The sequence below is a fragment of the Rhinolophus sinicus genome, chromosome 2, assembly GCF_057876585.1.
Source record: "Rhinolophus sinicus isolate RSI-liver-muscle chromosome 2, RSI-T2T, whole genome shotgun sequence".
NCBI classification, from domain to species: domain Eukaryota; kingdom Metazoa; phylum Chordata; class Mammalia; order Chiroptera; family Rhinolophidae; genus Rhinolophus; species Rhinolophus sinicus.
Genome location: NC_142502.1, coordinates 101,839,274 through 101,859,635, shown reverse-complemented (window position 1 = coordinate 101,859,635; position 20,362 = coordinate 101,839,274). Strand labels below are relative to the sequence as shown.

The 20,362-nt window shown below is 46.0% G+C and overlaps 2 protein-coding genes across 5 annotated transcripts in view; both read left to right on the top strand.

The window, feature by feature from the left end:
• The window catches only part of LOC109439660 (patr class I histocompatibility antigen, A-126 alpha chain-like), a 478,827-nt gene that overhangs the window by 315,813 nt on the left and 142,652 nt on the right, over nt 1-20,362 (top strand). The window lies entirely within an intron of this gene.
• LOC148758852 (patr class I histocompatibility antigen, A-126 alpha chain-like) overlaps nt 3,402-20,362 on the top strand; it is a 91,524-nt gene continuing 74,563 nt past the window's right edge. The window contains exons 1-7 of one of the 4 annotated variants that reach the window (XM_088795789.1): nt 3,402-3,557; nt 3,841-4,125; nt 4,366-4,641; nt 5,234-5,509; nt 5,627-5,740; nt 6,174-6,206; nt 6,565-6,983. In XM_088795789.1, the coding sequence (XP_088651915.1) occupies nt 3,485-3,557; nt 3,841-4,125; nt 4,366-4,641; nt 5,234-5,509; nt 5,627-5,740; nt 6,174-6,206; nt 6,565-6,569 (1,062 nt within the window). In that variant the 5' untranslated portion in view covers nt 3,402-3,484 and the 3' untranslated portion in view covers nt 6,570-6,983. Of the gene's footprint in view, nt 3,558-3,840; nt 4,126-4,365; nt 4,642-5,233; nt 5,510-5,626; nt 5,741-6,173; nt 6,227-6,552; nt 6,984-20,362 lie in introns of those variants that run through there. The other 3 variants (XM_088795788.1, XM_088795787.1, XM_088795790.1) reach the window with 3 other exon arrangements.

Here is a 20,362-nt window from a genome sequence, read left to right as displayed (position 1 = left end):
CATTGGTGTCCAAAGCACTTCTGCAAAATCCATTCAAAAACACAGTGAAAGATGTGACATTTATTCTAGGATGCCAACTGGACAGCCAGTTTTGGAACACTTTGTTCCTAGATTGGAGTTAACCATCGCTGCCCACTGTATCACAACAAAATTGTTGTCAGGACACCAAGGTGTATAGACTGAGGCATGAGATTCACATTTTCTAACATTTTGAAAAGCGATTTCATTAGGCAAATATTTTTGAAGATGATGTTCAATAAGAAAATTTGCATTGTAGCCAATATTTCTGACATTCTTAATGAAACAAATTTGAAAATTCTAAGAAAAAGCAAAGATAGTTATTGTAAAGGCATTAATGTTATGGCGCTCAGTCTTTAAAATGTGTGATCAAGCTACTCTCTGTTCTCAAATTTGTTGCAACTTATTGTAGGAAACATTGTTATTAAAGGCATCTACAATAAAAACTTACAAATACTGTTGTATCTCCTTTCTCTGTCTCAAACTTTTAATCATTACATTGTAAGAGTGAAATTTAAGGCATTAAAGAAAATGATCAGATAAATGATTATGCTTTATAAAATCATGAAACAATATTCAGGATTTTAATTGTAAATTTTATCTGTATCTAAATTCTTTGACGCTCCTTCCTCCCAGAGGTGGAGTAATTCCTTCTCTCTTGAGTGTGGGCTGGACATAAGGACTCACTTCTCATCAGGCTGATGTAATGGTGTGTGATTCTCAGTCTGGGACATAAAACTGCAGCTTCCGTTTTGGTCTCTCTCTCCCTCTTATCACTTGCTCTTAGGGAAGAAGCTACCTAGTCATTAGTCACCTTATGGAAAAGTCCCCACGGCTAGAAACTGAGGCCTCCTGGGACCATCCAGGAAGGAAATGAGGCCCCTTCCAACAGCCCTATGAGTGAGCCGTGTTTCATGCGAGTCCTCCAGCCCTAGTCAAGCCTTCAGATGACGCAGCCCTGGCTGACAACTTGACTGCACCTTGAGAGAGGCCCTGAGCCAGAAGCGCTCAGGGAAATCTCTCGTGCATTCCTGACCCTGGGAAACTGGGAGAGAGTACACATTTGTTGTTTTGAGCGACTCACTTCTGGATAATTTGTTATGCTGCCATACATGACTCATACAGTGTCGAAACAGAGAATGAATTATTGCACTTTTTTATTTGCTCTAAATTAATTATATTACACATCACTTGCATTGCATTTTATTACCACTCAACAATCTATTTACTTGAACTTCATTTCTAACTGTGACCCAAATAAACACAAAGGGAAGAGCAGGCCTTCCTAGGCTGATTCTGTGATGGTCCCTAATAACAACCCTGGTTATTCACCTTCTCCCAGTTATGCAATCAAACATTAATATAGGTGCTGGGAAGGGATTCTACAGATGTAACTAAGGTCTCCAATCAGCTGACAAGACACGGGGACTATCCATGGGGAATGTCCTAATCAGGTGAGGACTGACTGGGGTTTCCACTGAGCAAACATTCCAAGTGAGGGATTCAGTGTGAGGCATTTTCTTTACTGGCAGCTTTGAAAATGGAGGGCCACATGGCAAAGACTGCCGGTGGACACTAGGGGCTGGGGCAGCACCGCCCTCTCTGACAGTTATCAAGGAAACAGGGACCTTAGACCTACAACTGGAAAATACTGAATCCTGCTAACAGCTCTCTGTAAGCTTGGAGGAAGATCCTGAGCTCAGGATGAGCACACAGCTTTGTGACACCCTGAGCAGAGATCCCATCCATAACAGGCCTGGATTTCTGACTGAAGAATTGTGAGCAAATAAGTGGGTGTTCTTTTGAGCCACTAAGTTGTGGTAATTTGTTACGCAGCAACAGAAAACTAATACAAAGGCTCAACTGTGCAACAAATAAGCACACAGCATTTTTTCCACTGGAATGAATTTATGAAGTGATATGCCCACTTCTTTGTAATAAAATGTTTCCTTTTTTTGTTATTTTTCAAGTTATGATTTTACGTGAATTTTAATACAATCATTCATTCATTCAACAAATAATTTACTGCCCACTATCTATCAGGAATGGCTTCATATGCTTGGGATACAGCCTTGACCTAAACAGCCCAAATCCCCTGTGCTCATGTGCTTTACACACTAGAAACTTCCCAGAGTGATTCAGAGCCATTGGAGAGTTTTTAGTGAAGAAATGACAGCCTCACTGATGTTAGCAGGATCGCTGATCCTTGTGGGGAGAACAGTCCTTGGCTGGTAGGTAAGGGGGTGGCACTAGTGCCACAATCATGAGTGAGAAAGTAGTGGGGACTAAGAGGGGAAGAGGGCCTGAGGGGTGAGAGAGACAGAGAAGGGCTGGAGAAGCAGGGGGGAGGGAAAGAGGCAGAGGTGAAGAATCCTAAAGCAGTGGATCTCTCGGGTTGAAATAAATTGTGCTATAGATCTTTAGTAAGTTATCTGGGACCTAGCGGGGTGTTCTGTGGAGCTGCCTAAAAACTAATCGCCTCCTTATGCTACTCAGTTTAAAAATAATAATGTGTCCCAATAAAATATGCACACTGCTGAGATGTGAATAATTCATAAAAATAGGCAACACAGGAGCCCTGGTGAAGGGCATTTTAACTGCTTTGAACACTTGCAGCTTTGAGTTTGTCCATGCTCCTTGTTTGTATTGAGGATGCGGGGACTCAACAGACAAACTCAGGGCTGTGGATGAAGATCATTTTAAAATAGAAACATCCAGAGTCACAGGTGTACCATCTGGGAAAGTGAGACTTAGGAGCTTTGAGAGTCCGGCTGCAGCGCTGTTTACACACATTTCTGCACCAAGGGGGACAAATCACGATTTTACAGAGTAACTTCCTGGTGATCAGGGGTTTCCAAGCTTGTTCCCCACTGTGGTTAATAAACAACAAGGAGACTGGTCTCTATGAGAATCTCCAGCTGGTGTTTTCAGGCACAACTTCTCCAGGGTTAAAGAGAAAAGCCCTGTCCTTCCTCTACTCCCAGGGCAAGCTCATGCTGTGGCATCAGGTTCCCTGGGGGTGTTTCTTCCAGAATAGTCCAGGGGGAGAGGTAAAGGGTGGGAGGCAGAGAGTCCATTTCTGGGAGAGGGATTCCAGGAAGAAAAGAGGAGGAAAAGGGGCTGAGCCCAGGCTGGTTCCTCAGACAGCCCCTAGGTTAGGACTCAGGGTGACAGTGTGACACCCAGCTCTCCATTCAGGAGGAGGGGTCAGGGCAGAGTCCCAGGTCCCCTGACGGGGGAGTCAGGGCAGGGAAGCTCAGTGTTGGGGAGTCCCCACCTCCCCGCGGTTTGGCTTCTCCTTCTCAGAACCGGTGTCGGGTCCTCCTGTCTGGAAACTCGTGAGGCGGCCCCAGTTCTCACTCCCATTGCGTGTCCGGTTTCTAGTGAAGCCAATCAGTGTCACCGCGTTTCTGGTTATAAAGTGTCCACGGACCCGCCGGACGCAGATTGTCCCCAGATCCCGAGGATGCGAGTCATGGGCCCCGGAACCCTCCTCCTGCTGCTCTCGGGGGCCCTGGGCCTGACGGGGACCCGGGCGGGTGAGTGCGGGGTCGGGGGGGACGGTCTCCGCGGGGGGAAAGCGAGGGGACCGCCCGGTGGGGACGCAGGACCGGGGGAGGATGTGTCCCCACCGCCCGGCCCAGACCACAGACCCCCGGCCCCGTGTCCCGCCCACTCGGGTCTCCCGCCCCTCCCCGCTCCGTCCCCCCCGTTTCCGTCTCCCGGGCCCCCCGCCCCTCCCGGCCCATCGGCCGCGGACCGGGGACCCGCGCCGGGAGGAGGGTCGCCTGGGTCTCAGCCCCTCCCCGTCCCTGTCCCCAGGCTCCCACTCCATGACGTATTTCTCCACCGCCTGGTCCCGGCCCGGCCGCGGGGAGCCCCGGTACATCGAAGTCGGCTACGTGGACGACACGCAGTTCGTGCGGTTCGACAGCGACGCGGCGAGTCCGAGGGTGGAGCCGCGGGCGGCGTGGATGGAGGGGCCGTGGGTGGAGCAGGTGGAGCCGGGGTACTGGGACCGGACGACGCAGATCCACAAGAGCCACGCACAGACTGAACGACTGGGCCTGAACACCCTGCGCGGCTACTACAACCAGAGCGAGGCCGGTGAGCGACGCGGCCCGGGTCCCGGTCACGACCCCCACGGACGGGCCGGGGTCTCCCCGAGTCTCCGGGTCCGATCTTCACCCCGAGGCTGCGGGACCCGCCCGGCGCCTCCACCCGGGAAGAGCCCGCGGGGCCTTTGATCCGGTTTTATTTTCAGTTCAGGCTCCATCACTGCGGGGCGGACGGGGCGGGGTTAAAGGTCGGGGTTAAAGGTCGGAGCTGACGGCGGGGCGGGGTCAGGGTCTCACACCATCCAGAGGTTGTACGGCTGCGACGTGGGGCCGGACGGGCGCCTCCTCCGCGGGTACCATCAGGTCGCCTACGACGGCGCCGACTACATCGCCCTGAACGAGGACCTGCGCTCCTGGACCGCGGCGGACACGGCGGCTGAGATCACCCGGGGGAAGTTGGAGGCGGCCGGTGTGGCGGAGCAATGGAGGGGCTACCTTGAGGGCACGTGCGTGGAGTGGCTCGGCAAATACCTGGAGAAGGGGAAGGAGACGCTGCTGCGCGCAGGTGAGAGGGGCCGCGGGGCCTCCTACGAGGAGAGGAGGAAATGGGATCAACGCCCGGACACCCCCTCCCCGACCCCGGAAGATGGAGTCCGCCTGGGTTTTCAGATCCGGTACCAGAGAGCGACCCCAAGGGCCCCCCTTCTCTCAGGGACAGTTAGGGGTGCAGTCTCTCAGGGGGTGGAGGGGGGACCATCTCAGAAATGACTGATCAGCGGTTCCCTGTGTCTCTGGCAGCTGCTCTGGGAACCCGGGGGGACTTTCTCTCTCGGGCCTTGTTCGCTGCCCTGCACACAGTGTGACTGAGCTGTGACCCCAGCTTTTCTGAGTCATGTGGCCTCCACCCAGCTCAGGACCAGGGATCCCTTTTCTCTCCATCAGAGACCTGTCACTGATGGGGCTGTCTCACCCTGATTCTAGAACTTTCTAAAGAGCAGAGATTATCCCAAATGCCTGTGTCCCGTGTGGTGTCTGGGTTTTGTGCTCCCTTCCCCCACCCCAGTTGTCCTGACCATTCTCAGGATGGTCACATGAGCACTGCTGGAGTGTCCCCTGAGGGATGCAAAGGTCCTGAATTTTCTGACCCTTCTCCTCAGATCCTCCAAAGACACACGTGACCCACCACCGCACCTCTGACCGTGACGTCACCCTGAGGTGCTGGGCGCTGGGCTTCTACCCTGCGGAGATCACCCTGACCTGGCAGCGTGATGGAGAGGACCTGACCCAGGACACGGAGCTCGTGGAGACCAGGCCTGCGGGGGACGGGACCTTCCAGAAGTGGGCAGCTGTGGGGGTGCCTTCTGGAGAGGAGCAGAGATACACGTGCCATGTGCAGCACGAGGGGCTGCCTGAGCCCCTGACCCTGAGATGGGGTACGGAGGGGGCCGTGGGCACAGAGCCTCTTCTCAGGGAAAGCAGGGGCGTCTGGAGGACTTCACTTTGGGGCTGAGGCCTGGGGGTCAGGGCCCTCACGTTCCCGTCCCTTCCAGAGCCGCCTCCTCAGGCCGCCATCCCCGCTGGCATGGTGGTGGGCATCACTGCTGGGCTGGTCCTCCTTGGAGCTGCGGTCACTGGAGCTGTGCTGTGGAGGAGGAAGCGCTCAGGTAGGGAAGGGGTGGGACTGAGGTGTCTTGTCCCACTGGGGGATTTCAAGCCCCAGGTAGATATGTGTCCTGCCTCGTTAGTGGGAAGGACCATCCACACACGTGTGCTTTCCCTGTCTGGGGCCCTATTTCTAACACTTTATTAATGCACGTGTGAAAACGAGGGACAGATTTATCACCTTGATGATGTTTGTGATGGGGACCTGATTCTCAATAGTCACAGGTCAGAGCGGAAGGTCCCACTGAGGACAGACCTCTAGGAGGGTGTTTGGTCCAGTCCCCACACGTTTACTTTCCTCAGGTTTCCTGATCCTGCTGTGGGTTGCAGTCACAGTTCTGGAAACTTCTCTGGGGTCCAGGACCAGGGAATTCCTTTAGGACCTCATGGTCCTGCCTCCTTCCTTGCTTTTCATGTGATGTTTTCTTTCCACAGGTGGAAAAGGAGGGATCTTCGCTCAGGCTGCAGGTGAGTATGGAGGGGGGTGATCCCTGAGGCTTGTGGGTTAGTGTAGATGGAAGCCCTTGGGGGAGCTCACCCAGCCGCGTAATTCCTCCTTTAGCCACATCTGCTGTGGGCTCTGACCACATCCTGTTTTGTTCTCCCCCAGGCAGTGACAGTGCCCAGGGCTCTGATGTGTCCCTCAGGGCTTCTAAAGATGAGACCTGGAGCCCTGAAGTGGGGTGGGGCGGGGGGGAGCAAGGCAGAGCAGACAGGACTGGGTACTGGGGATTCTTTGGGACAGTTTGAGCAGCGGTGGACTGTTGAGAATGTCGCCACTTACAGCCACTAACCTGAATTTGTTCATAATTAGTTTCTTCTACAGTTTGAGACAGCTGCCTTGTGGGGACTGAGTGATGCAAGATTTGTTCCTGCCCCCACTTTGTGACACAGGAACCTCTGAGCTCTCTTTCTGCAAAGAGCATCTGAGTGTGTCTGCGTTCCTCTCTCACCATGTGAGGAGGTGGGAGACTGCCCGCCCCCTGCCCTCCTCACCCCCTCCCCACACTGACCGAGTCTCTTCCCTGATCCCCTGACCCACTGTCCTGTTCCAGCAGAGGCTGTTTCCATCCCCGCCTTTACTTCATGTTACACTGAGAAGCAACTTTTACTTTCTATGGAAATAAGAATCTGGATATGAATTTGTTTTTTCAATTATTGGGATGAACGGTTGCGGGATTAATTAGAGGACGAAAGCCTCAAGTTGGAGAGGAAATAAATGGAAGCACTGAGAACCTTCCAGAATCCGTGTGTTTGCTGTGCTGAGTCTGTTGCAGGTGGAGACAGGAGAGGCTGTGAGGACCGAGCGTGGATACGGCCTGAGCCCAGTCGAGGCTCAGTGCATGGTGGGCTCTGATGTGGTCACTCCTCGGCAGGGTCACCTCTCTGCCCCTTTGTCCTTGTCCCTTCAGTAGAACCTTGTCCCACCAGGACCTGTGATCACACAGACTCGAGCATCACCCAGGTCTGGTCTTGTGAGTGACGGCTTCGTGTGGCCAGGTCACCAAGGCTTAGGCCTGGCCCGGCCCTCAGCCCCATCTTCTGGGTGATCATGTGTTGTTTTTATAGAGGAATATGACTGTTTGTTCTTGTTATGAGTCCTGGTCTCGTGCTCCTCTGGGTGTCCCCTGTTTGTCAGCAGCAGAATGTGTTTTGCCTGTCATTGTTCCCACAAGGCCTAGGGGGACCCTGCACACAGGAGTCTGTGGCTTGAGAGATGAATTTTCAGACTTGTCCAGCTTTCGCCTCCTTCCAGGGCTTGACTGTTCTTTCCATCTTTTCACAAACTATCAGAGGAACCAGATTCTGGAATGAACAGAGGAGGGATCCCGTGATTTCCCATCTTAGATAAGTTCCTGCTGGAATTCTGCTCTGCTCGCCACCCTCTCTCCCTGCCCTGAGCTCTAGTGCTGGCTCCAGTCCTAGCTCAGATTTATGAAGCAGCGTCTACTTGAGATTTATATTTGTTTGGAGAACAGGACCCATAAGTAGGGGCTCACTGTTTCCTGAAGAGGGAAATATAACTGCTGTGATGTGCAGCAGGGCAAGTGTGGGAGAAAGAAGGGGGGAGGGGGAGTGCAGCACCTGTGAGAAAAGTGGAGGTGGCCCTGATGCCAGTGTTAGGGGACTTGGTGCTGTAGCTGCCACAAAGCAGCGTTTGACCCAAGGCTACATTAATAAAGACACTGTCCTTAGAACAGGGAGGCGCTGTCACTGACCATTCACTGACATTGGGCGTGTGCCAGATGTGTAACAGTTTCTGCCACTGGGAAACATCACTGAAGTAAAGTCAGAAAAATGGCTGAATTTGAAGAGCGTCTGTTCCAGTGGGAAGAGACAGACTATATCCTATAAGCACAGTAAACGAGGAAGGTGTGTATGTTAGAAGGAGATAAGTGTTCTGGTTAAATATAGTGGGAAGGGGATCAGAGTGTGGGGTGTGGGGCCAGGGAAGATGGCTGTATTGATTGGGGTGCTCAGGGGACCTCACTGGGAAGCTGACCTTGAGGGAAGATGTGAAGGACACGAGGAATTACCCACAAGGGTGTTTGGGCACGTTCATTCCAGGCAGAGAACCTGCAGTGGGAATGCCCTGGGGCAGGAGTGTGTCTGGTTTCTGGGAAGAGCAGGGAGGCCGGTGTGGCTGCAGCAGAGACTGATGGAGAAGAGACAGGTGCGGCCAGACCACGGGGCCGGGAGGATGGTAGAGGGCAGTGAGCTGTGCGCTGAGTGAGGGGGGAGGTACAGGACAGTTAGGAGCTGAAGGGGACATGGTGTGATCTTTCAGAGGACGGCTGGGGCTGCAGTGCTGAGGACAGACTTGGGGGAGGGAGGCTGGAAGAATCTGCATGGTTCCAGGCTGGACGTGCTGCCACTGGGGGTGAGTGGTGGAAATAGTGGAAGTGGGTTTCTTGGTACGTCCTGAAGGTGGACATTACAGCATTTCCTAATGGGTCAGTCTGGGATGTGAGAATCAGGGAACCCCAAAATCTCAGGGGATACAAATAGAAATATGGGGTTGCTATCAGCAGAGATGGGGAAGGCTCTCAAAGGCTCATGTCTGAGGGGTGGGGGCCTCATAGACATTCATTTTAAAGATGCTGGAACTGAGATGTCATCGTACGGACAGTTGGACAGATGAGTCTGGACATTAGGGGAAATGTCTGGGCTAGAGAAATGGACTTGGGAGGTGACACATATAAATGATGTTTGAAGCCTTCAGCACAGATGAGGTCACCAAGGGAGTGATGGCCGTAGAAGAGAAAGGAACAGGACTGAACCCTGGACCCCCAGTGCTGTGATCTGATCAGACCACACACCTGTGCAGACGGCACAGTTCTGGCCCCACGTCGATAGGCAGGTAGACCAGTGAATCCCAAACTTCCCTGGGCGGCAATCCCCTGGACTCTTGTTAAGACTCAGAAAGTCTGGAGCAGAGCAGAGACTGTGGATTCATGAGGAGGTTGGTGCCGCTGCTGGTCTTCAGATCACAGTTTTAGTAGCAAGACCGTCACCAAGATTCCCACAGGCTGTGCGTCAGCCTCACCTGCAGGGCTTGTTACAGAAGTGACTCCTGGGCTTGTGTCCTGTTCTCTGAGACAGTGGGTCTGGGAGAGGCCTGAGTGTCTGTAAGAAGCCCACAAGCTGTCCTGGGGCTCAGCCAACTTGGGAACCTCTGAGGTGGAGCTCAGGGTGGGGAATGGTCTGAAATACACTTTTAGAGTGTTTTTCCTCAGAAAGGGGAGTACATACATCATCTATTATGAGACGTGATTTTGGGAGTTACATGTTCTCTCTACCATGGGGCAGAGTCAGTGGGAGATTTAGGAGTGGGTCACAGGTCAGCATAATAAAATCTCTGAATGCTCGCTCCTGAAACTGTTCCCCAGATTGATTTCTGGGGGCAAATAATGGAATCCAAATTTTTTCTACTTTAGACACACACAGACACACACACACACACACACACACACACACACACACACACACAGCCGCGCACACACGAGGTCAGACAACTTCGGGAACTCATCCTAGAAAAAGTGCTACACACCTCATTGCTGAATATCACTAAGATCACCTTCGAAGTGCTCCCCTTGGGAAGCTATGCACCAATGTCAGTGCCTAGTCCACCCTTCAAAGCTATTTTAGAACTCTTTCTGGAATGGCCATCAGAGCTGTCGTTGTATCACCTTTGATGTCCTGAATGTCATCAAATGTCTTCCTTTCAATCTTTCTTTTATCTTTGAGTAAAGAAAGAAGTCATTGGGGACCAGATCAGGTGAGTAAGGAGGGTCTTCCAATACCGTGAATTTGTTTACTGGCTAACAACTCCCTCAGAGACAGTGCCCTGTGAGCTGGTGCATTGTTGTGATGCAAGAGCCATGAATTGTCAGTGAAAAGTTTAGGTTGTCTAACTTTTTCACGCAGCCTTTTCAGCATTTCCAAATAGTAAACTTGGTTAACTGTTTGTCCAGTTGGTACAAATTCACAATGAATAATCCCTCTGATATCAAAAAAGGTTAGCAGCATCGTTGCAACAAGTTCACGAACTTAATTGTCCGACCTCACGCGCCCGTGTGTGTGTGTGTGTGTGTGTGTGTGTGTGTGTGTGTGTCTGTGTAAAATATTCTGGCCTAGTAATATTTTGGGGAGGCCACAGAACAAGCTTGAGGCCACACACCAGGAACTGACCCACAGTCCCCCAGGTCGGGTCCCACGTGGGAACCACTGCCCCTGCTGCTGGGCACATGTGTCACTGCTCACACCACTGACAGCCATGTGGACCCCGGACCCTGTGGCCATGACTGCTGTCACTGCTGCTCCTGGAAGCTGTGTTGTGACTGCCAAATGCGTTCTGCAAGGTTCCAGCCTCTGTGTCACCACGTCCTGAGTCAGAGTCTGGCATGTGGTCACTTGATGGTGGGGCCTCATGCCGTGTCCAGCTGCAAGAGTGTTGGGGACAGTGGGTTTCCCTCTTATGGAGTGAAGTGGCCTCTGCCTCCCACCAAGACTCTATGTGTGGAATTTTCCTAATGTAGGAAAAGAGTTTAGGTGTGCAAGGTGGAGGATGTGTAAAGAATGACTAATTTCAATTCTTAGAGCAAAGATCTGAGACTAGAACTTTCTGTGGTACTTGATAGGCACTCAGGTTTGGCTGGAAGAACAGGGACTAATAATTGACATCCAAGGGGGAGGTTGACTTGCTCACTCTTACTCTAAATTTCTTTGTGGGATGGTGAGGGATTTTTCTCTCCACTGAACCAATTCTCTGGTTCTCGGACACCACCTGTGTGTCCTACACTTCAACTCAACTCTGACACCACCTACCTGGAGTTACAGCAGACCCCACAGGTTACGGGCTGCATCCCACAGGCTGCCCTCACTTAGGACGCTAGTCACAAGTTTCAGGTCCCCCTCATGTTACCTGCACTTCTGTCTGATGTGGGTACTAAGTTGGGGGTCCCCCATTTCAAGTTCAATAATTTGCTAGAACAACTTATAGGACACAAGGAAAATGCTAAGCTTACTGTTACAGTTGGTTATAAAGGATACAAGTGAGCAGCCAGATGAAGAGGTCCGTAGGGCGAGGTCTGGAAGGGTCCCAAGCGCAGGAGCCTGTCACTGAGTTGGAGTGTGTCACCCTCCCAGCATATGGATGTGATGAGCAATTCGGCAGCTCTCTGAATTCTGTCGATGTAGGTGTTGTTGTTTTTTAATGTAAGTCTCATGACGTAGGCCTGATTGATTAAGTGATTGACCATTTGTGATTGAACTCAGCCTCCAGCTCCTCTCCCCAGAGGTCAGGGCGTGAGGCTAAAAGTTGCAACCTTCTAATCTTTTTAGTGACCAGCCCCATCCCGACGCTCTCTAGGACCCCTCAACCAAGAGTCATGTCATCCCAAAGTCACTCTTCTCACTTGGGAGATTTAAAAGGTTTTAGGAGTTCTGCCTTAGGAACTGAAGACAAAGATCATTTTTTTTATTATCTCACAGGTCTTTGACCACAGATCCATTTATAACAAAAGGACCTTAACAGTTAAAAGATGCTGGCACATTACAGAGTCCCATTCAGTTATTAACAATTAGTCCAGTCCAGTATCCTATTGAAGATATTTACATGCTTAATAAATTAACAAAAATTGCTCAACGATTTAGTCAGAGGGGAAATTCAAATTAGCTATAATAGGATATCATTTCACACCTCCCAGAATGGCTAACATGAAAAAGTCAGACAATATCAATTGTTGACAAAAATTTAATTATATCTCATATATTGCTAGTGGGAGAGTAAATTGATTCAAGTACTTTGAAAAATTCTTTGGCCTTACATTCTAAAGCGAAACATTCACTCGCCATATGACCCAACATTTCCACTCCTACTTATGTACCTAATAGACATGTGTGCATGTGTGTGCCAGAATATATGAAAAAATCATTCATAGCAGCATGATTTGTGAAATCTGAGCATAACACAAATACCCATGAACGTCAGAGGACAGAAGTGTGGTCCTGTTCATATAATGCACCCCCCGTAGCTGTGGGAATGAATAATCCACAACCACACACGGCCTTAGGGGTGAGACCCGGGGACATTATGTTGAGTGAGAGGCAGATACCGAGGGGTTTTCCCTGTAATATTCCATTCTACCAACACCTGACAGAACTCAGCTCCGCTGTTAAAAATCAAGCTCAGAGCTACTTGGGGAGAGGTTGGTTTATGACTGAATATGTCTCAAGAGGGTTTCCTGGAGCTGGAAATGTTCCTTGATGTGGGTGTTGCTTATCTCAACGTTCACTTTGGGAAAATCCACTGTACACTTATGATTCGTCCACCTCTTTCTATGGGTGTGTTAACCTAAACATAAAAAGGCTTTCAAAGAGAGAGCCAACGAATATTTGAGATTTAAAAAAACAAAGAAAGAATAGCTATTTGGGAAGAATTGATTCAGACAGAAACACACACAATATTCCAATTAGGAAGCAAAAGCGATGGGTGTTTATGAGAAAGGGAAGGGGAACAATTCCATCAATAGAAGGAAGGCATTTCTATTGGTGCAAATAACAACAGTGATGCTAATTCTAAATAATTAAAATTTTCAGTTCAACAGTCAGAATAGCAGGTTTCTTGTTATCTTTGTAAACAGTTCTCTGGGACATAATGCTGCTTTAGGCCCAGTTGTAAAGGTTATTTGCCCGGTTTTAACATTTCAAAGGTTTGAGACATAAGACGTGCAAAGCAGTTCCTCTGGGATGGCAGCTCCCACTCCAGTTTAAAGTGGCTCTGTTTAATATTTTTTTGACATTTTCCCCCATTTTGATCAACATCTTTTCTTCAAAGCATGGCTGATAAATCACTGGAAAGCAGCACTGATCGGTCATTGAAGCATCCTTGGCCCTCCATTGTTAGGACGGCTCATTTTCAGGGTGTCAGGCCACTGTCGGTCTCTCATTGCCAGGAAAAGTCATTCCTGGTATGTCATGTCCCATGACGGAGGGAAAGTGCTTTTCTTTGTTCTTAGGAACTTTAGCTGCTTTGGAGCAACAAGAGCACCAGCACAGAGGAAGTTTTGCCCTCATGTTCCTTTAAGGGCAGACACTGTCTGCAGTTTCCTGTGGTTTTCTTATATAAAGTCTCACAGGCCTTAGTGAGCATTTGCAAAACGTTGACCAACTATTATCAGAGTGGTGTCCTTATAACACCAAGACATGTGAAATAAACGGTTTTAGAACAGCAAGTATTTTATAATAGCAAATAGAATGTTAAGTTCAATTTGAAGAATAGATTTGAACCAAGAGGCAAAGAGTGAGGGCAGTTAGTTGAAGATTAAAAAACCTGAGGTGTCAGTGGGCACTGTATTTAGTCATTTGGTTTGTGCCTGGGTTTTATTTAGTTCTACCTATTTTCCAGAGGTGTTTCATCCAAGTACAATCGGTATTAACAACACAGCAAAGCCCACATGCTCAGCTAGCAGCTGGTCAAGAGCAATTCTACTGCCTAATATAACTCACATACGGGAATTTAAAGATTTTTCCTGGTCAGCTTTGTTTTAGTGGTAGATACACCGATTTCCTCCAAGCTTTTTGATATGTTGATAATCATGTACTTTTTCTTTTTTATTCTTTTTTTAAAGATTTTACTGGGGAAGGGAAGCAGGACTTTATTGGGTAACAGTGTATATTTTCAGGACTTTTTTTTCCAAGTCAAATTGTTGTCCTTTCAGTCTTAGTTGTGGAGGGCGCAGCTCAGCTCCAGGTCCAGTTGTTGTTACTAGTTTCAGGGGGCACAGCCCACCATCCCTTGTGGGAGTCGAACTGGTAACCTTGTGGTTGAGAGCCCGTGCTCCAACCAACTGAGCCATCCGGGAGCTCAGCAGCAGCTCAGCTCAAGGTGCCGTGTTCAATCTTAGTTGCAGGGGTGGAGCCCACCATCCCTTGCGGGACTGGAGTAATCAAACCAGCAACCTTGTGGCTGAGAGCCCACTGGCCCATGTGGGAATCGAATTGGCAGCCTTCAGAGTTAGGAGAACGGAGCTCCAACCCCCTGAACCACCGGGCCAACTCCCACTTTTTCATTTTAATACCTACCCAAGGAAAAACTATTCTTCCAAATCTGGTGTCTTCACAGGCTCTGACATCACCAGGCATGAAAGGTCCGTGTCTATCTGTGTAATTAGGGTGCATTTGGACGTGTGAAGCAGGTTTAAAGGTGATGCCCAATGTTACCTGCACAGATAGAAACTAAGGGGAAAAAGCAAACAACTATTACAGTGGGTGGCTGACCTCTCATATTTTTGTGAGATAGGAAGGAATTAAAGTGAGAAGAAAGGCAGGGGAATTATACAGACTTGGCCCGGAATCTTGGGTTGGCTTCCACAACAGATGTGATCTGCTTCATTTCCCACTCATTTTATATTTCAAATGTTCTGTTGGTTGAGCTGTCCATTTTGGTGCAAGAGCTTTCTTCAAATTAGGAAACATGAATCCAAGAGTTGACACCTTTAAACTTGGTCACACATGGATTAGTTAATTAAGAGGATCTGAAATCTGGAGGCATCAGGTAGGAAGGAAAAGATCAAAACTTTAATTTTGTTTACAAAGGTATAATTTACCAAATTACAGTAGGTCTTAAGTAGTTCAGTGTGGGGACAGAACCCCAAAAAGCAGTTTCCAGGCTCTCGGCCTCACATAGAAAGGAGTTGGCTCAGGTAGTAAATGGCCGTCAGCTGTAACCAGTGAGCCATTGGACACTAATATAACTGCTGTGGCTATGCTAGCAGAAAATGGGGGCTAGCAAGAAGATGGTGGCTGAGCTGGGAAGCGCGGATTGCAGTTAGGATGGCTGGTTGCAGACAGTGTGGATCCAGCCTCCAGTGAGAGTATAGTGCCACCAGAGAGAATATAGTGGTATGACTCCCCTACCTATGTCTCCGTGGGTGTTCCTTTTTGGCCTCATCATATCCTGCGTTCTTATGTGGGGAGTGGGAGCAGAGACCCCGCAGGCCTCCCCGCACGACAAATGGTGCAGTGAGCAAGGTCTCCCCCACAACACTCAGGAAGAATTTTTCTTATACCTAGGAGGAATAAAAACCAGTGATGTATAAGATTTTTTGAGTGAGTGCCGGGATCGTGTCTCATGAAACCAAAGAATGGAAGCACGGACCAAGGAGAGGCAAGGAGTTGTAAAAGAGAATAGTTTATTAAAAAACAAAGGGTCACAGCTCCAAAACAGGAGGGTGTCACAAATGGGGTGCCTGCATCGGGCAAAGGCTCTTACTCTTATATCTTCTCTTGGCTGTTTGAAGAAAGGAACTGACACCTTTTGATGGAATTTGTTTATGGGTTTTTTTTGCTCTGTTTGCCCAACCTGAATGCATTAGCACAATAACTCATTCCTAGCTATTAAATCTGCTCCGTTTGTCCCGGAGTGAATGAGTTACTTCAAATTCAGAATATGGAGTTTTAGGAAATGGCTGCCTTTTGTTTATTCCTCCAGGGACCTTCCTGTCTACCTAACAGCATGCTAACTAACCTGTTTCACCAGTAATATTTTATATGAAAAGTAAAAAAAAAAAACTATAATCACTCTTACCCATGTTATTAATTCTTGTTGATCTTTAACTTCTTGTTAGTAGTTTCATAAATCCAGTTTTTCCTTAGAGTTGTATAAATCTTTACCTAGTTCAGTGTTATGTTTTTAAAGTTACCAGAAACCTGTATTTTAGAGGACAGAGGACTTGTAAGGTGTTTTTAACGAATATTTGAAGATGAAACACATTTGTCGGAATATATTTTGCCGAAGTATCAAAGTAAAATTGTAACTGTCTGTAAATTACAAAAGGCTTAAAAATGGCCATGGTTAAAGGTCTGGTGAGAGTTCACATACATCCGTATACACATAATGTAGTTGACTCAGTTTCCCATTCCAGTCTTAGTTAGTTGGACCCTATGGAAATTCTTTTCTCAAGATTCCTCCTCCACAAACCTTCTGCAATACACACAAAACTGCAACTGACCTGTACCTTCCGTTTTTGTCTTATCTTTTCCTTTCTAATTTTGAAACAATCATTCTAGTTTAGGACAAAATTACTTACCTTTTGCTTTATTTACCAAAATACCCTCAAAACAAAAACAACCTCATGTCCTTTATATCCTACCTTATCCAAAAAAACAAATTCTATTTTCCTTTCCCTCAACAAAAGAACATCTTCGCACTTCATACCTTCTTCTGCTGAAAACATGCATCCCATTTTCATGTACAGTCATTTGTTTTTATTAATTTTTAGTAGTTTTGTAAAAAACCTAATTTCTTTATAACTCAACATCTGCAAGGGAACTTATAGAGCAGTCTGTATTTTAAAAAGTCCACTTTTTTATTCCCTTCAATCTCTGTGGATAATATTTTAGTTAATTTCTTGTTGTTTACATCTCAAAGACAAGGTAAGAGTTACAGCTTTAAGAGACAGAGAAGGACTACGTTTTTCAGCGTTCCCAGGACATGTCAGAATTTTATATAATTTTTAGAAAATGCATACTAATATATCTACTATGTAAATATAATCAAAGGTTTAGCATGACTTATTTGACAGTGCTTCCCATGTAATTAACACACCAAATAAGCCTAATTAGTTGAATCTTCCCCTTTTATAAAGAGAGAAGTTTTCTTTGAAATGTTTCAAGGGCCTTCTGGAACACTCCAAAGTTATTCCTATGTGAATAAGACAATTTGGAATCTGATCTTGGGAGGTTTGTCAAACACATCAAGAGGTTTAAAACATTTCATGAAATAGAATCAGAGGTCATTGTGGAACAATACTTAATAGAACAATACTTAATTATGCATTTAACCAAAGTAACAAGAAAAAATTTTAAAGAGAAATACGTAAGGTTACATAGTTATAAGCAAATTTTAGTAGTTTTTTTTTTTTTTAATATTAAGAAGACTTGGTTTAGTTAGGCAATTAAAGACCAGATGATAAAGAACACAGGAAATCATTTAAATAAAACATAAATCTTTGCTTTCCACTGATAATTTCTTATTAAGAGTACCCCAATACTACATGAAAATTTTGTGCTTTTAGCAGAGAAATAACATTAAGTTTTAGCTCTACATAAGCATGTCATTGATGTTAGCTTAATTAATTTTTAAAAAGCCCTTATAATAACAATTGAAATTTAACCTGCTTAATTATAAGAGATAAAATTCTTTCTTTCTCTCTTCCCATTCTGAAATAACCGGAACAAAATTACTTTCATTTTCCTTAATGAAAACATATCTCCATATCTCAGACTGATTAGCATTCTTTAGATTGACAAATCTGTGAATACATTTTGTAATCTCTAGAAAAATAGGTTTTTGACTGGCAAATACATTTCATCATTTTTAGAACCATGTGCTTCCTTAACATAAGACATTTTTATTAATAGACCCAAATATCTTTAGTTTTCCTATACTAAGAAGCCACAAGTAGGTAAACTTAGATTCATTTAGCAATTAATGTTTCAGTATTTTATCTTATTTGGAAATAAGATATTCAATAATTTTCATCTTTTCATTTAATATAGTACATCTCTAATGTCTCAAGTTACCAAAAAACTTTGGGGAACTATTTTTAAGTACACACACCATAAAATATTTATTGATGAGAAGTTTCACCAAAATTCTTTTATTTTATTTACATCTATTTAATTTAGTAATTCTCAATAATTATACAAGGATTACTCATGAACATTTTATGAGATATTAAAATTAATTATTATCCCCAGATATTTTCTTGTTGACAAACCCTGTAACAGAGATAACACGAACTTAACTTTTTGGAAACACAGATAGACAATATATTAAATTTGATAACTCTAAAGACATGTCTGTTTTAATTAAACCAACAAATTTAAATCAATTTTAATGGTAAATAGGTTTTCAGATCACATGATCCTAAAAAGAATTTGGGTTAGTTTCTGTTATATTTCTGAATTCATATAAGCACTTAATTTTTTAACCAGTTAAACAGAGGTCTTGACATAAACCAAGACTAGTGATTTCCTTTGGAGGTAGACATACATACACATATATAAACAGACATAAACAGAGATCTGATAGTTTCATTAAAAGAATTTTTTTTTTAGCCATGAGACAAGTACAATAAGACAAAACCCCCATTAATTTATAACAGTTGGAATAATTTAAGTGTATTCACTCAGGTGGCTAAGGCTCTAAGATTTGTATTTGTCCTTGATAAACACTTTAGTTAAGGAGATGGAGGGTGCTGTTTAGGCAAAGGAACTCTTTTAGCTGCTTTTGGTTTTGAAAAAGCTTTCTTCCCCATCTCCTGCCCTTTTTGATTTATTTAGTCTCAGGCAGTTGTGGGTTGTGTTTGCATTTCTGATTATCTGTTAGCAAGGCCTTGCAAGTTACTGAGGCTTAGAAAATTCCTATTAGGCTTCTAATTTTGCCAAATTTATGATCATAAAGTTATTAAATTATTTTAAGTACCATGTCAGGTTTCAGGTAGGACAAACAGTAAGAAATTTTAAAGTACCTACTCAGATGGTCAAAATTATTCATTTATTAGAAACTTCTGCTTATTAACCAAAGAACGCTTTCCATTGTCCCAGAGAGGTTTGGATTCCTTTCCCATGAAATCTTTTCCTTAAGACAAGCAACATAGCAAACAGAGACAAGAAAAGGAAACAAAAGAGTGTGAAACAACCAAATGAGTACTCATCCATCAGGAAACCCTGCAGAGCTACTCACCTCCCAGGGCGCTTCTTACAAGCAAAAGCTGTGAAAAGTCACTCCTCATAAAAGAAAATTTGTTCCCACATAACTGCATTGGCATAGAATTAACCCCTGGTCATTCACAGAAGATGCAAAGAATTCTTGAGACTCTACAAAGTGGGAGAACAAGAAAGTTTTATTGAAAGTCAGGCAGAGAAAGTTCTGGCAAAGGGAGTTTTGCCAGGGCAGTCTGAGAGAGAGCTGCAGAGACAGAGGGGTAAGAGCGAGATGCGGGCAAATGGAGTTTAGCCAGGGCAGAGTGCAATAGAGACAGCTGTGCCAATGAGAAGGCGTGCTGGGGTTTTATATTTTTCCATGCAGGATGTAGAGTGCCTGTCAGTTTGCAAGGGGGGCTGTCATTACAATTGTGTTCTCCTGGGAACTGTCCTGTTCCCATCTATGATACGTGTTTGTTAGTTTGCAGGAGGTTGCCATTGTGATTGGGAACTCTTCTATTCCCATCTATGATGGATGTAAGGTGCTTGTCAGCTTGCAGGTACAGTGCTAGCCAGGGGAGTAGGAGCCAAGTGGTTAATGTCACAGCTTATAAGCCCAGTTCTGTTAACTCTTTACTTGTCTAATCAGTAACAAGCTTCTGTGACATTTCCCCATATGTCAGCACCCGAGGTAATCGCTCCTACCCCTCCATTAGGGAAATATCCCTCTCTTGAGGTGAAATATCTCTCCTTGAGAGAAAAACCCACCTGACCTCAAATAAAGATGTTTGACCTCAACCAAAAAAGGAAGAAGGCTTGAAAGTAAGAGGGCTTCACAGTCAGGGAGACAGCAATCCATGGAATCTGTGAGCACAAAAGAGCCTCTGTAGGTACCATACCTGGTTCCAGGGGACGCTGGACCATGAAGGTGAGGCCACTTTAGGCCCCTTCATAGTCACCACCCTATGTGAACCTGAAAATAAAAAGGCTTTCCAGGTGAGCAGCAACAAGCTTTTATTTGAGATTTAAAAGAAAAGAATAACTACTCGGGACGCACTGATTCAGGCAGAAGCCCAAATAATGTTCTGATTATGACACAAAGGCAATGGGTATTTATGAGAAAGGGAAGGGGAACAATTATATCAATAGATGGAAGGCATTTCTTTTGGTGCAGATAATGTAATACAGTGATGTTAATTTTAAACGATTAAAAATTTTTTTTCACTCCCATAGTCATCACATCCTCTTTCCTTTTATCTTTGTAAGCAGTTCTTTGAGGCACACGGTGGCTCTAGGCCCAGTGCAAAGGTTATTTTGCTGCTTTAACATTTCAAAGTTTTGAGGCATAAGACGTGCAAAGCAGTTCCTCTGGGATGGCAGCGCCAGCTACATTTTAAGGTGACTCCATTTAT